Here is a 14,016-nt window from a genome sequence, read left to right as displayed (position 1 = left end):
TTTAGGCTATCTTTTCTCCACATGGCATTATATTTATTATACCTTATATCCCCTGAAGGGCCCCAAGTAGCTGCCCTAGGTGAAAACCATCCTTCAGTCACTTTGTACAGTTCACGTTGACTCTACGAACAGGTCAGTTTATACTGGCATAAGCTATATCCAAAGTCTGTCTCAAAATTCCACCCAGACTAGAAAATGGAGATAGGCTTCCATCAGCTAGAGCTGGCTCGTCCCCTCAAAGCCATCTTTATTCCAGACTGAGAAAAAAGCTCTGTCTCGGGGGAGGAAGTAAGTTGAGGGTTCTCCCTAGCAAATCCTCCAAGTTTCTCAGAAGTCCGTGAAGACTGGCTGAAAAGGTTTCCTCTTTTTCTTACCATCTCCAGCTCTCGTTCCCTGAAAGAGAAAGCTACATCTGATTTGGCAGCTCACTGGACAGAGCCAGGGAGATCAATGGTCTTCCCTGGCGGAGGCGGAGGCACAGGAGCTGGAGGCAGGGCCCCTGCAAAATGACCAAGGAAGGCTCCACGCAGGGGCCAGGGAGCCACCTGCTCACAAGGGAAGCAGACCTTCCCCTGCTAGGCCCAGCCGGGCCACCCTTCCCTCTCACCTTAACAAACTGCAGATCGGAGAGGGCTCGCACTGAGTAGTCAGGGATGTAGACCTGGAGGAATGCAGAGTTGAGCTGATTGTTGCTACTCCCCAGCGTCGGCGTTACCGCATCAATTCGGTCACTGCGACTGAGAGAGTCTGAGTGATTCAAGCCACACGGGCGAGGAGGTGACTTGTTTTCACCTGGAAAAGGAGGAAAAAAAAAACCCAGCTGCCTTTTAAGTGAGGTCAGATGTCACTCAAAGTCAGCTCTTTATTTTCCAAGTAAAGTAATAAACAAGCTCAGCTTCAGGGTCTCTGACAGCGTGCTCATGGCTTCTCCTGCAACAGATTCCCAGCCCCATCCACATGAACACACCGAGTCTCCAATAAGCAAAGACCCGTGGCCGCATGCTATGTCAGGGGAGGCGAGGCCCCAGACACAAAAGCTACTTGATAAAGGCCTGGGCTGCAGGAAGGCAGCACAGCATCATTTTGCCAGGAGCAAAAACGCTTGAGAATGTTCCTAAGTCAGTACGTGTTTTTAAAGGATCAAAATAGGTCTATCTGTTCATACTTCCCAGCCAAACCTGTTATTTTTGCCTCTGACCCCAGTAAAATCCCTGAAAGGGAGCCTCAGGACATCTCGGGATTTTAAGCACCCTCCGTTCAGTTCCGGAGAAGACAATGGCAACCCACTCCAGTACTCTTGCCTGGAAAATCCCATGGACGGAGGAGCCTGATAGGCTGCAGTCCATGGGGTCGCTAGGAGTCAGACACGACTGAGCAACTTCACTTTCACTTTTCACTTTTGTGCATTGGAGAAGGAAATGGCAACCCACTCCGGTGTTCTTGCTTGGAGAATCCCAGGGACGGGGGAGCCTGGTGGGCTGCCATCTATGGGGTCGCACAGAGTCGGACACGACTGAAGCGACTTAGCAGCAGCAGCAGCAGCAGTTTAGTTCAGTCGCTCAGTCGTGTCCGACTCTTTGCGACTGCATGAATAGCAGCACTCCAGGCCTCCCTGTCCATCACCAACTCCGGGAATTCACTCAAACTCACGTCCAACGAGTCGGTGATGCCATCCAGCCATCTCATCCTCTGTCGTCCCCTTCTCCTCCTGCCCCCAACCCCTTCCAGCATCAGAGTCTTTTCCAATGAGTCAACACTTCGCATGAGGTGGCCAAAGTATTGGAGTTTCAGCTTTAGCATCAGTCTTTCCAGTGAACACCCAGGACTGATCTCCTTCAGAATGGACTGGTTGGATCTCCTTGCAGTCCAAGGGACTCTCAAGAGTCTTTTCCAACACCACAGTTCAAAAGCATCAATTCTTCGGCGCTCAGCCTTCTTCACAGTCCAACTCTCACATCCATACATGACCACAGGAAAAACCATAGCCTTGACTAGACGAACCTTAGTTGGCAAAGTAATGTCTCTGCTTTTGAATATGCTATCTAGGTTGGTCATAACTTTCCTTCCAAGGAGTAAGCGTCTTTTAATTTCATGGCTGCAACCACCATCTGCAGTGATTTTGGAGCCCCCCAAAATAAAGTCTGACACTGTTTCCACTGTTTCCTCATCTATTTCCCATGAAGTGATGGGACCGGATGCCATGATCTTCGTTTTCTGAATGTTGAGCTTTAAGCCAACTTTTTCACTCTCCACTTTCACTTTCATCAAGAGGCTTTTTAGTTCCTCTTCACTTTCTGCCATAAGGGTGGTGTCATCTGCATATCTGAGGTTATTGATATTTCTCCCGGCAATCTTGATTCCAGCTTGTGCTTCTTCCAGTCCAGCATTTCTCATGATGTACTCTGCATGTAAGTTAAATAAGCAGGGTGACAATATACAGCCTTGAAGGACTCCTTTTCCTATTTGGAACCAGTCTGTTGTTCCATGTCCAGTTCTAACTGTTGCTTCCTGACCTGCATATAGGTTTCTCAAGAGGCAGGTCAGGTGGTCTGGTATTCCCATCTCTTTCAGAATTTTCCACAGTTTATTGTGATCCACACAGTCAAAGGCTCTGGCATAGTCAATAAAGCAGAAATAGATGTTTTTCTGGAACTCTCTTGCTTTTCCCATGATCCAGCAGATGTTGGCAATTTGATCTCTGGTTCCTCTGCCTTTTCTAAAACCAGCTTGAACATCAGAAGTTCACGGTTCACGTATTGCTGAAGCCTGGCTTGGAGAATTTTGAGCATTACTTTACTAGCGTGTGAGATGAGTGCAATTGTGCGGTAGTTTGAGCATTCTTTGGCATTGCCTTTCTTTGGGATTGGAATGAAAACTGACCTTTTCCAGTCCTGTGGCCACTGCTGAGTTTTCCAAATGTGCTGGCATATTGAGTGCAGCACTTTCACAGCATCATCTTTCAGGATTTGAAATAGCTCAACTGGGATCCCATCACCTCCACTAGCTTTGTTCATAGTGATGCTTTCTAAGGCCCACTTGACTTCACGTTCCAGGATGTCTGGCTCTAGGTGAGTGATCACACCATCATGATTATCTTGGTCATGAAGATCTTTTTTGTACAGTTCTTCTATGTATTCTTGCCACCTCTTCTTAATATCTTCTGCTGCTGTTAGGTCCATACCATTTCTGTCCTTTATTGAGCCCATCTTTGCATGAAATGTTCCCTTAGTATCTCAAATTTTCTTGAAAAGATCTCTAGTCTTTCCCATTCTATTGTTTTCCTCTATTTTTTTGCACTGATCGCTGAGGAAGGCTTTGTTATCTCTCCTTGCTATTCTTTGGAACTCTGCATTCAAATGGGTATATCTTTCCTTTTCTCTTTTGCTTTTCACTTGTCTTCTTTTCACAGCTATTTGTAAGGCCTCCTCAGACAGCCATTTTGCTTTTTTGCATTTCTTTTCCATGGGGATGGTCTTGATCCCTCTCTCCTGTACAATGTCACGAACCTCCATCCATAGTTCATCAGGCACTCTATCTATCAGATCTAGTCCCTTAAATCTATTTCTCACTTCCACTGTATAATCATAAGGGAGGGATTTGATTTAGGTCATACCTGAATGGTCTATTGGTTTTCCCCACTTTCTTAAATTTAAGTCTGAATGTGGCAATAAGGAGTTCATGATCTGAGCCATAGTCAGCTCCTGGTCTTGTTTTTGCTGACTGTATAGAGCGTCTCCATCTTTGGCTGCAGAGAATATAATCAATCTGATTTCGGTGTTGACCATCTAGTGATGTCCATGTGTAGAGTCTCCTCTTGTGTTGTAGGATGAGGGTGTTTGCTATGACCAGTGCACTCTCTTGGCAAAACTCTATTAGCCTTTGCCCTGCTTCATTCCGTATTCTAAGGCCAAATTTGCCTGATATCCCAGGTGTTTCTTGACTTCCTACTTTTGCATTCCAGTCCCCTATAATGAAAAGGACATCTTTTTTGGGTGTTAGTTCTAAAAGGTCTTGTAGGTCTTCATAGAATTGTTCAACTTCAGCTTCTTCAGCGTTACTGGTTGGGGCATAGACTTAGATTACTGTGATAATGAATGGTTTGCCTTGGAAACGAACAGAGATCATTCTGTCGTTTTTGAGATTGCATCCAAGTACTGCATTTCGGACTCTCTTGTTGACCATGATGGCTACTCCATTTCTTCTAAGGGATTCCTGCCCACAGTAGTAGATATAATGGTCATCTGAGTTAAATTCACCCATTCCAGTCCATTTTAGTTCGCTGATTCCTAGAATGTCGACGTTCAGTCTTGCCATCTCCGTTTGACCACTTCCAATTTGCCTTGATTCATGGACCTGACATTCCAGGTTCCTATACAATATTGCTCTTTACAGCATCGGACCTTGCTTCTATCACCAGTCACATCCACAACTGGGTATTGTTTTTGCTTTGGCTCCATCCCTTCATTCTTTCTGGAGTTATTTCTCCACTGATCTCCAGTAGCATATTGGGCACCTACCTACCTGGGGAGTTCCTCTTTCAGTATCCTATCATTTTGCCTTTTCATACTGTTCATGGGGTTCTCAAGGCAAGAATACTTAAGCACCCTGGGAGACACCAAACCCCTTTAGAAGGTTTGATTAGGTTAGCTTAGGTGCTGGGGCAGTCTTCAAAGAACTTTCATTAAAACAAAGTGAAAGGAAATCCAGGTGACTCTAAATGTTGCTGCTTTAAAAGGCACATTCACCATAGCTTCTAACACATTTCATTAAAAATAAAACCCACCTCCCCTCACCAAGGCTTCTTCCATTTTTGCTTTTCTAGTCAACCTATTGCACAAATATCAACCGAGTGCCCACACTGGATTGCACAACGTCACAGGATGGAAGGGGACGTACTCTCCCATCTGATGGCTGGCTCCTCTTTCCAATGTGGTTCTGACTGGCTCTCAGCTGGTCCCACCCTTCAACGACTGGAAAGTCTGTCATCAGAGCCATCAAAATCTGCTTCCTCAACTTCAAGTGACAGCCTCTCCACTCTATGGAGCTCTATTGAATAACTTCCACTCCTCTGCTACTTGGAATAGCCCTGAGGAGTCTGAAGATAATTCTCTGAAGTCTGTCTCTTCTTCTCTGGGCCAAATAATTCAACCATTCATCTTGTATTTTATCTTTCCTTAGCCTATCTGGACCACCATCTGAGAGACCATTGAGCAAAAGTCCCTGTTTAAATATGACAAGCAGAACAAAACATGGCAAGTACCCAAGGAAGCTCCTATGATGGGTTCATTGTCTCCTAAAATTTTCATGTCACAACTTTCTCTACTCTTTTCATGTCAGGAGCCAATTTTCCATTGTTGGTCAAAATTAAAGTCAACAGCACTTCCTCTTGTTGCTTCCACTTAAGAGAACATGGCAAATTAATAATTTATCAGATATCTTCTATTTAGCAGGTGACCAACGACTGAACGACTTCACTTTCACTTTTCACTTTCATGCGTTGGAGAAGGCAATGGCAACCCACTCCAGTGTTCTTGCCTGGAGAATCCCAGGGACGGGGAGTCTGGTGGGCTGCCGTCTCTGGGGTCGCACAGAGTCGGACACAACTGAAGTGACTTAGCAGCAGCAGCAGCAGCAGCAACTTTCATCAGATGGCCCAACTTTGCTAAGCCTCAGGTTCCCTATCTATAAAAAGCAAATAGTAATAGCACCCGGCTTATAAGGTCTGATGATGAGTCAACATGAGATAAGGTAAAGCACTTAGCATGGTGTCTGACACCCAGTAATGAGCCTCGTTAACATTATTATAGTCTTCCCCTGAAGCCCCACCCCAGACCTCTCCACCACTCTCCTACCCTCAGGATCAAGCTTCTCTGCACTCCTGGTAACTTTGCACAGGCTGACAGATGCAACCATCTGTGAAATAAGGGATCCCACTCTATCCCCAGGCTTTAGCCCCAGATCTACAGATACTTCTGAAATGGTGTTTACTTCTTTGAGTTTCAATTTAATGTTATGAAAACAAGACATTTGGGAATGTTCTGGCTGTCCAGTGGTTAGGACTCAGCGCTTTCACTGCTGGGGGCCCAGGTTCAGGAAACTAAGATCCCGCAAACCGTACGGCACAGCCAAAAAATAAATTATAAATAAATACATAAAAACATTTTAAGAGCACTTTTCTTATTTGATCAGACCCTGTGCGTTGCCCGATCACTGTCAGGAGGCCTTCGGCTTCTCAGTCTCCTGTTACTTTTCTCCTGAGGAGGATTACAGGGCAATTTCTCTGGTCTCCCAAGGTATCTATAGACTCCCAGTTAGCTTCCTCTCAGCCCACAGACCTCTGTTTTTTGAGAGATAAACCCTCCCCTTTGCCAGGAAACCACTGCCTGGCATCACAGCCACAGTCCAGAGCATCGACCGTTTTCCAGGACCTTTTCTGCAACTTAACAGAAACCAGCACGCTCACCTTTTATCAGCATGTGGTAAGATGTGCAAGTCTTCACACCCAAAGATAACAAAGACTTCAAGTTCCCACCCCGTAGGGCAGGTTTTGTTGCCAAATTTATGTGCCAAGGTTTTATGATGATAATTACAAAAAAAAATCTATTTTAATTGCTCTTGTGCCTTCTCAGAATTTTCTGTTTGGTTTTTTTTTTTTTGGTCTTGGCTTATATTTTATTCATCCCACCCAGGAATCCTTTCATTAGCTAGTAAGCTATAAAGACACAATCAAGAAACATCCCAGCCTCCTCCCTTAGAGCCGTGAGGCCCTGGGTGGAACTGTTTGCAAATCACTGGTGTAGTTCAACCTCCATTCATCAGGTATCTTATTATTGTAATGCCAGCAGCCCAAAGGCCTGGACCCTCAAAATGGATTTTCTTATGACTAGATCAGATGGAACAGGCTGAACTATGAAATCGCTAAGTTCTAAGAAAAAGTGAAACACAAACGACATTTCCAGGAGCTCCATCCAAAAGTCACTTTACTTCAGTATCTAGGACATTTTAAATCAGTAGCAGATGCCAGCAAATAAAAGGGGAGAAAAAAATACCAACATACATATAAATAAATATACGTTTATGTATACACATGTATGTATATACGTATATGTATGTATATACGTATATATGTATATACGTATATGTACATACATATATTCTGTCAGCTGGTAGGATTCAAGCAGCCTGATTAGTATCTTACGGCCAAACACCCTCAAATCTTTTAAGAACAAAGACCTGAAAAATATAACGTTCCTTCTAAGACAAGTAAGTATTGCCTCCTTTACCAAGTATTGGCATTTTAGACTTTTGCTGAAACTGGATGAGGAGATACAAATTTCAGTCAGATTTTAAAATATAAGCTGTATTGAACAAAATACAGAAAAACTGGACTACCAAGTAGGAAAGCCCAGCAATTTTAATTAAAGAGAGATTAAACCTTTGCCGTTCTCTTTAGCAGCTGGACATATTAGGAAGGCATGACCACATTCTCCTGCGGGGCAAGAACCAGCAGCTCCTTAAGAATGTACACTGTACTAGTTTCAAAAAGAAGAAAGCGAGACAGGAGAAGTGGGGCCACCTGCCTGACGGAGGGTGGAAATACATGCACCTCGTTCACGTGGACATCTGAAAAAAGGACCAAAGAAACAGGAATGCTGGGGCCTCCAAGGATGGAGAACCAAGGAAAGTTCACAGTCCTCCAGCCTTTTGGCTGAATGTGTTCTGCAGAAGAATCCTTGGGTTTGGGGCCTCTGCAGACTCCACACACCATGACTCTGCTGAGGTCACCCAAAGAACCAAAGGGCAGCAACGAAAATCCAAGGTCAGCGGTGTGGGTGGGACCTACAGAGAACACTGGTGACTCACGTTAGAACCACTCTCCTTTTCCCAGTGTCATCGCTGCTCATGTTTCAAGATTCCCTTCCCAGCTCCCAAACCCTCTCTGCCATCTGTTGAAGGCTAATGCTTTCCTGGGTAGCTCACTCTTAGGTCATAGAACCATGGACTTTTAAGAGCTCAAAGAAAAACTGAAAGTGGCCTTAACTGAATAGAAGGAGCAGACCTGGCCAGCCAGGCTTTGGCGGGGTCAAGGGAGGCGATCAGAAGAATTATGAAAAGGAAACATGCAGAATTACCTGGAGAACCTGCTGCTAACAACTCTGTTCTGCTGACAACAAAGGTACGAGACAGGGACAAAGGAACTGAAAAATGGAGAAAAACAGGGTGAGACGGTTTCAAAAGGCAAGACAGGAGCTCTCTGTAATCAAGGGACAGGAGTGGATACCTGTTCTACTCATATGAGTGTTCGGTTCCAGATATGCAGAAGCCTATATGATATTATATAAACCAAGAGAACACACACTGCTTTCCAGGAAGAGGAATATAGGGAGGCTGAAATCAGGAGAAATTCCACTCACATGCTTCTTTACTAACCTAGAAACCTCTTAAGCCATTAATACCCAATTGCGGTTTATAGCTCAAAATGTGCTCTTAAGGACTTCAAACACAGCTAGCCACACAGACTGGGAGCTCGACTCGTCATCTGCCCCAGGAGCATGACCCAAGACGCTTTTGCCAAAACACCGCGATGTTCGTTCAGTGCACAGCCTACAGCATCCCCATCTCTGCCAAGCAATTAGTTATTCAATTCATTTACACTCTTAATTAGTCTGATTGTAACTTTGACTGGATTGTTTGAAATTGCCAAGTATTCCAAAGCAATTCAAAGTATCAGAGGAAGGTCCTGGGTTGGCCAAAAAGTTCGTTCGTTTTCCATAAGCGCTCACCCAAAAAATTTTTTGGGTAGCCCAATAAATAAAGAACATCATATGCAGATTTCCTGGGAGTGGCAGACCAAAGTCAAACAAAATGCCCTACCAGGCAGGGGTCATATTTCCTGGGCAGGTTGTTTTTTTTGTTTTTGTTTTAATTGAGATATAATTTGAGAAGTAACTGGGCAGGACTTGATAACTGATTACCACAGGGTTTTCTAGGCAATCAACAATAACAAACAGAAACATTATCTTGAGATTACAATACTAATGCATCTCTCAATGGATATACAAAACCCTGAATCCTAATTGTAAAGTCAAGTAAAATACTGGGCTTTTGTAGTAAGCAGGATGCTAATTCTCATCCTTCTGGACATTTGCATACTAGGTAAGGCTACTGCAGCTCCACATGCTTTCTGTATGGAAGGCCTGCTCTTCCTTTTCTGAATGCGATTTACCCCTATATGAATCCATAGTTCAGTAGGAACTGGGCTAATATTTAGGTTTCAAGAACTAGTAACCAATAAAAATGTACAACTTACATTTTTACAAAGAGGACTAGCTTTCTTTTCAAAGCCACCTTATACACTGATTCTGCTAACCTGGGCTAACATGAGGATGGTTGCCAAGCAAGAGTCAAAATCTCAACACCTTGTGTTAATATAAACATTTCCTCTTGTTCCTTAAAGGTTACAAAGCCCTTGTATGAGTATCACCACATTCTACTCTAACAATCACAGGAGATGATCTTATATCCTTTTAATAGTGAGGAAGCCAAGGGCCTTTCTCAGTTGGGAGACCCATAAATGATGGAACTCAGGCTGTCACCCAGGTCTTCTCGACCTAGTTAAGAATGTCCCTGTCCTCTCACTAGCAGTGAAAACACATCATCTTCAGGTTTACAGCAGATACCTACTAATTGTATGGGGTTCAACAGGCTTGTGCTCACACTAGGTGTCAGTTGGCACTTGACAACGGAGATGCTGGCCCATGGAACTCAGTAACCTGCACCAGGGCAGTGAGAAGATGCATGGGGGCAGGGGAGGCTTCAAACCTCAGAATTCTTGACCTTCTCTTGCTTTCTGTTACATCTCTGGGTGCCTGAGACACCATGTGACGCAGTAAATGAGGACCAAGGTCACAACACAGACTTGTCTGGAGACGTCCCCTCCCCTTCATGGGTGATTTTAAAGTTTGAGGTTTATAAGGAAGGTATTTCCTAGCAACACAGCATGTCATTAGGCATTCTGACCACAAGGTGGTACTCCAAGCCCTGTTTACCTGCCTGCCCTGCTGTGCTGTGCTGACTCCTGTTCAACTCTTTTTGACCCCATGGACTGTAGCCCACCAGACTCCTCTGTCAATGGGGTTTCTCCAGGCAAGAAGACTGGAGTGGATAGCCTATCCCTTCTCCAGGGGATCTTCCTGACCCAGGAACCAGGGTCTCCTGCACTGCAGGTGGATTCTTTACTAGCTGAGCTACCAGGGAAGCCCACCTGCCTGCCCAGTTAAAGCAAAGGAAGCTACAGAGAAACTATTCAAGTCCCATCCCAGAGGTGAGCCAAGTCTCTGCAGCCACATTCCCATTAGCACAGACCCCGTTTTCTGGCATTTTGTGTCAGAGAACTGGACTGATACCCTGAAGGTATACCCAACCTTACTTGGCAGACTTAATTGGCCAGCTCTCTAGTTAAGAAGAACTACAGGCAATGGATATGTATCAACACTTATCCTCAGAAAAGTGAAAATTTAAAAAGTCCAGAATAGTTAACACCTAAAAGATTCAACAGTATCTAGTGGTGGCCAGGTGGACGTGAGGCAACTGGAACCCTCGTTAGCAGGGGCAGGCGTGTGGAAACTCCTCAGCACTCTGGGAAACTGGCAAGAGCTATTAACATGGGCCCCAGCGTTCCGCTCTTACATGTAGACCTGACAGAAGTGTCTTCACCAAGGGACATGTGCAGTGTTACTGCCACACAATTCACAGTTGCCTCCAACGTGAAGCTACCCGTGTCCACCAGCACCGAAAAGAACAAACGCACTGGTGTATATTCACACTGTGGAACACTATACGGCCATGAGAAGGAAGACTGTAAGCTCGCACAGCAGTACAGATGAAGATGACCAGGACAACCCTGGGTGGGAGAAGCCAGATTCAGTGAATTAATTCCACTGACCTGAAGTTCAAAAAGAGGCAAAACTTATTAAGGCTCAGAAGTCAAGACAGTGGTTACTGTGGGGAGACAGTAACTAAAAGGGAGGGTGGGGTGTCGGGGGGTGGTTTCCTCTGAGGGTTGGTGATGCCCTTTCTGTCTCCTGATTTGGGAGTTGGTCTACACAGGAGAGCTGAGTTTGTGAAAACTTCAGAGGTATATATGTACGAGGTGAGCAGTATTTTTTGTATGCAACTTCAATAAAAAGTTCATAAAGTAAAGAAACAAGCCTTGTGTTTAGCCAGCAGGTACAGAGATAAGAGCGACAGTACAGGGCGTTATTTCCTGACACCTAGCCCTGCCCTGAGGCTGACCAGGACACTCACCTGGGGAGGCTGTGAGGGCCATCACACCATAGTATGAAAAAGCACTGGCTTCAAACTTCATACCTTCTTTTCCAGCTTCTACTTCCACTTTCCCCTGTGAAAAGGAAAAACGGAGCGTTTTCAGCCTACTTATATGAACCTCTTTGTAAATTCTACGCAAGATTTAGTCCTTCCTCAGATTTTGGTCTAAATTCCTTTCCCAACAATACCAAGGAAGTAAAAAGCCTCAGGTAGCCCTTTCCCACTTAGACAGAGGAGAGGGTTAATCCATGAGAAACTGGATTTAGCTGGAGGTGAACTGGGGATGGTAGCATGATGTTTAATTTCCATGAGTTCACTTAGTAGTCCCCAGCACCCCTGTTCATGGATTCAAGAGCCCTCCCAGGAACAGAAGGATAGGGCTCTTGCCCCATCCACGGGGCAACACTGAGAAAGCGCTCTGTGACCGTCATCCAGGCAGTCCCATGGGAGCCTGAGTCGGAGCAGAGTCAGGGTCAAGGGCCAACATGGTTTGTGACCATGAAACAAGGAGGACTAAACCAGTTCCTGAGGGCAGAACTTACTCTTCTCTCCCTATCACAGTCGTGACCAATTGAGCAAACAGCCCGCAGGCCAGTCCCTGGTCATCCAGACACCCAAGAGGCGCCGCGACACTGCGGTGCTCCTCTTGTCTTGGAAAAGCACCTAAGAAATGTCTTTCCATTAGGACAAGACCTCTTCTAAGGTTCTTCCTTCTTTCCTTCCTCTAACTTGATCACAACTTCTTCACTCTCACCATTTCTTCTGGGACAGGCTGTGCTTTACTTATTCCCCCAGCCTTAGGGTTCACCATAATCTTTTCATGGTAGGTGATATCAACATGCATTTTTCTGGGCTACCGGAAAACCCTCAGAAGCAAGTTGTATTCTAGATTTCTAAGCCAAGGATCAGGAAAGTCCTTGCTCATCTTACCTGTAATTCTTGCCTCTCTGGTAAGAGTGTACCTTCATGGTATATCCTTTACCATGCATAAACAAAACTTAAGCTACCATTTATTGAAGAGGAACTGTGCCAACAATCATACTGCTTTATTAATTCACTTAATGCTCACAATTCTATGAAGCAGACACAATCATCACCCTCATATAAATCAGGAGAACGGGGCTCAGAAAGATGAAGTGACCAAGAACAAGCTCTTAATCAGTATGCTACACTGTCACCCACGAATCCAAACTCTCACCACTGTGATCACTCCCTTTTATTCTACACTAAATTCCCATTTATGGAAATCTTTTCTCGAATCCCTTCCTCAGAAAGCCATCTGTTGTCTCTTTTAGGTTTTCCTTCACTCGATGGAAAATACTAGTTTTATCAATCTCCAACCAATTCTCTTGCTATTATACAAAATCAACCTGCAAACCAAAAGGTGCTAAAACCCTGACCACACAGGGTCCTATAGGAGAGGCTGTGCAGCCTTGTGAGAAGACAGCCTTTGTGCTCCAAGAGCACACAGTTCAGGTAAGGGGAGAGCACATGAAACGCCATGATACAAGGCAGTGAACAAAAATTCCACATGAGGAAAAAGACAAGAACACAAGGACTTCAGGGAGAGAGAAAAAATTTACTTTCTGTTCTTGTATAAAGACAAATTTTACACAGGAAGGAAAATCTAAGGAGGAGTAGGATTTGAGCCAAGAGAAGGGAACAGTGTCAAGGAAGGTCAGAGGTGGGCAACAGCAGGCTCAGTGGGTTTACCAGGGAAGAAGGGGAGAGGGGTTTGAAGAGAGTTTGGTGAGCAGGTCGGACTGTGGAGCTCCTTGAAGGATGGGCCAGCTCAGTAAGGTTCTTGAAAAGGTTTCAGGAAGATCAAGTCTAGATATACACAAAGGCAGTAACCACAGGACTGGAAAAAGATCGCCATGAGAGGAGCCACGGATAAAGAATGAACATAATTTAGTGAAACCGTAAGGGAGAAAAGCATAAGGAGACAAAGGAGGGGTGTCGAAAATTCCAAGAAAAGTTTGCTTTTAGTGACTTGAAGAACGGGGACTCCATGCGTGGAGGTGGAAACACTAGGAAGGGCGGTGATGGGAGCTGGGAAAAGAGGACGAACGCCCTTCAAGAAAACAAGACCTTTCGAAGAGCCCATCAAAAAGGCTGAAATGGAAGAACAAAGGTCAGGGAAAAGGTCAGCATTGGAGATGGGGATGTGAGAGAGAAGAGAAAAGTGGGTGGGAAGAGAAAAGTGGGTGGAAAGAGAAAAGGAGCAACTGCAGACTGTGACTGAGAGCAGGAGGAAAAACAAACAGAAGTAGAACCAGACGACCGCATCACCGCAGAGGAGCGGAAGAACCTCAGAGTGAAGGGACGGACGACCACATCAATGCCGAGAGGAGGAGGGAAAGAACCTCAGAGAAAAGGGAGGGACGACTGCATCACCGCAGAGAGGAGGAGGGGAAGAACCTCAGTGAAGGGACAGACGACCGCGTCACCGCAGAGAGTAAGAACCTCAGAGTGAAGGGACGGACCACTGCGTCACTGCAGAGAGGAGGAGCAGAAGGACCTCAGAGTGAAGGGACGGTCACCTCACCGAGGAAGGCACTGTGGCCTGAGGGGGTCTTTTCCCGAAGAAATCAGACAATGGATGGAAAGGGAGGGCAGGCGGGACAAAGCACAGGAGGCAGGGCCACAGAGGGGAGATGGCAGCAGGGTGAGGAGGGTGCTGTGGGG

General features: G+C 45.3%; 1 protein-coding gene across 2 annotated transcripts in view; it reads right to left on the bottom strand.

The window, feature by feature from the left end:
• Positions 1-14,016, bottom strand: part of CNNM2 (cyclin and CBS domain divalent metal cation transport mediator 2) — a 185,179-nt gene that overhangs the window by 7,997 nt on the left and 163,166 nt on the right. The window contains exons 5-7 of one of the 2 annotated variants that reach the window (XM_061403312.1): positions 11,308-11,401; positions 8,133-8,198; positions 608-792 (exon numbers count right to left, since the gene is read on the bottom strand). In XM_061403312.1, coding sequence (XP_061259296.1) covers positions 608-792; positions 8,133-8,198; positions 11,308-11,401 — 345 coding nt within the window. The remainder of the gene's footprint in view (positions 1-607; positions 793-8,132; positions 8,199-11,307; positions 11,402-14,016) is intronic. The other variant, XM_061403313.1, reaches the window with a different exon arrangement.

This window comes from Bos javanicus, chromosome 26 (genome assembly GCF_032452875.1).
Source record: "Bos javanicus breed banteng chromosome 26, ARS-OSU_banteng_1.0, whole genome shotgun sequence".
In the NCBI taxonomy this organism is placed as follows: Eukaryota; Metazoa; Chordata; class Mammalia; order Artiodactyla; family Bovidae; genus Bos; species Bos javanicus.
Note: the sequence above shows the minus strand (reverse complement) of the source record. Positions and strands in the feature narration are given on the sequence as shown.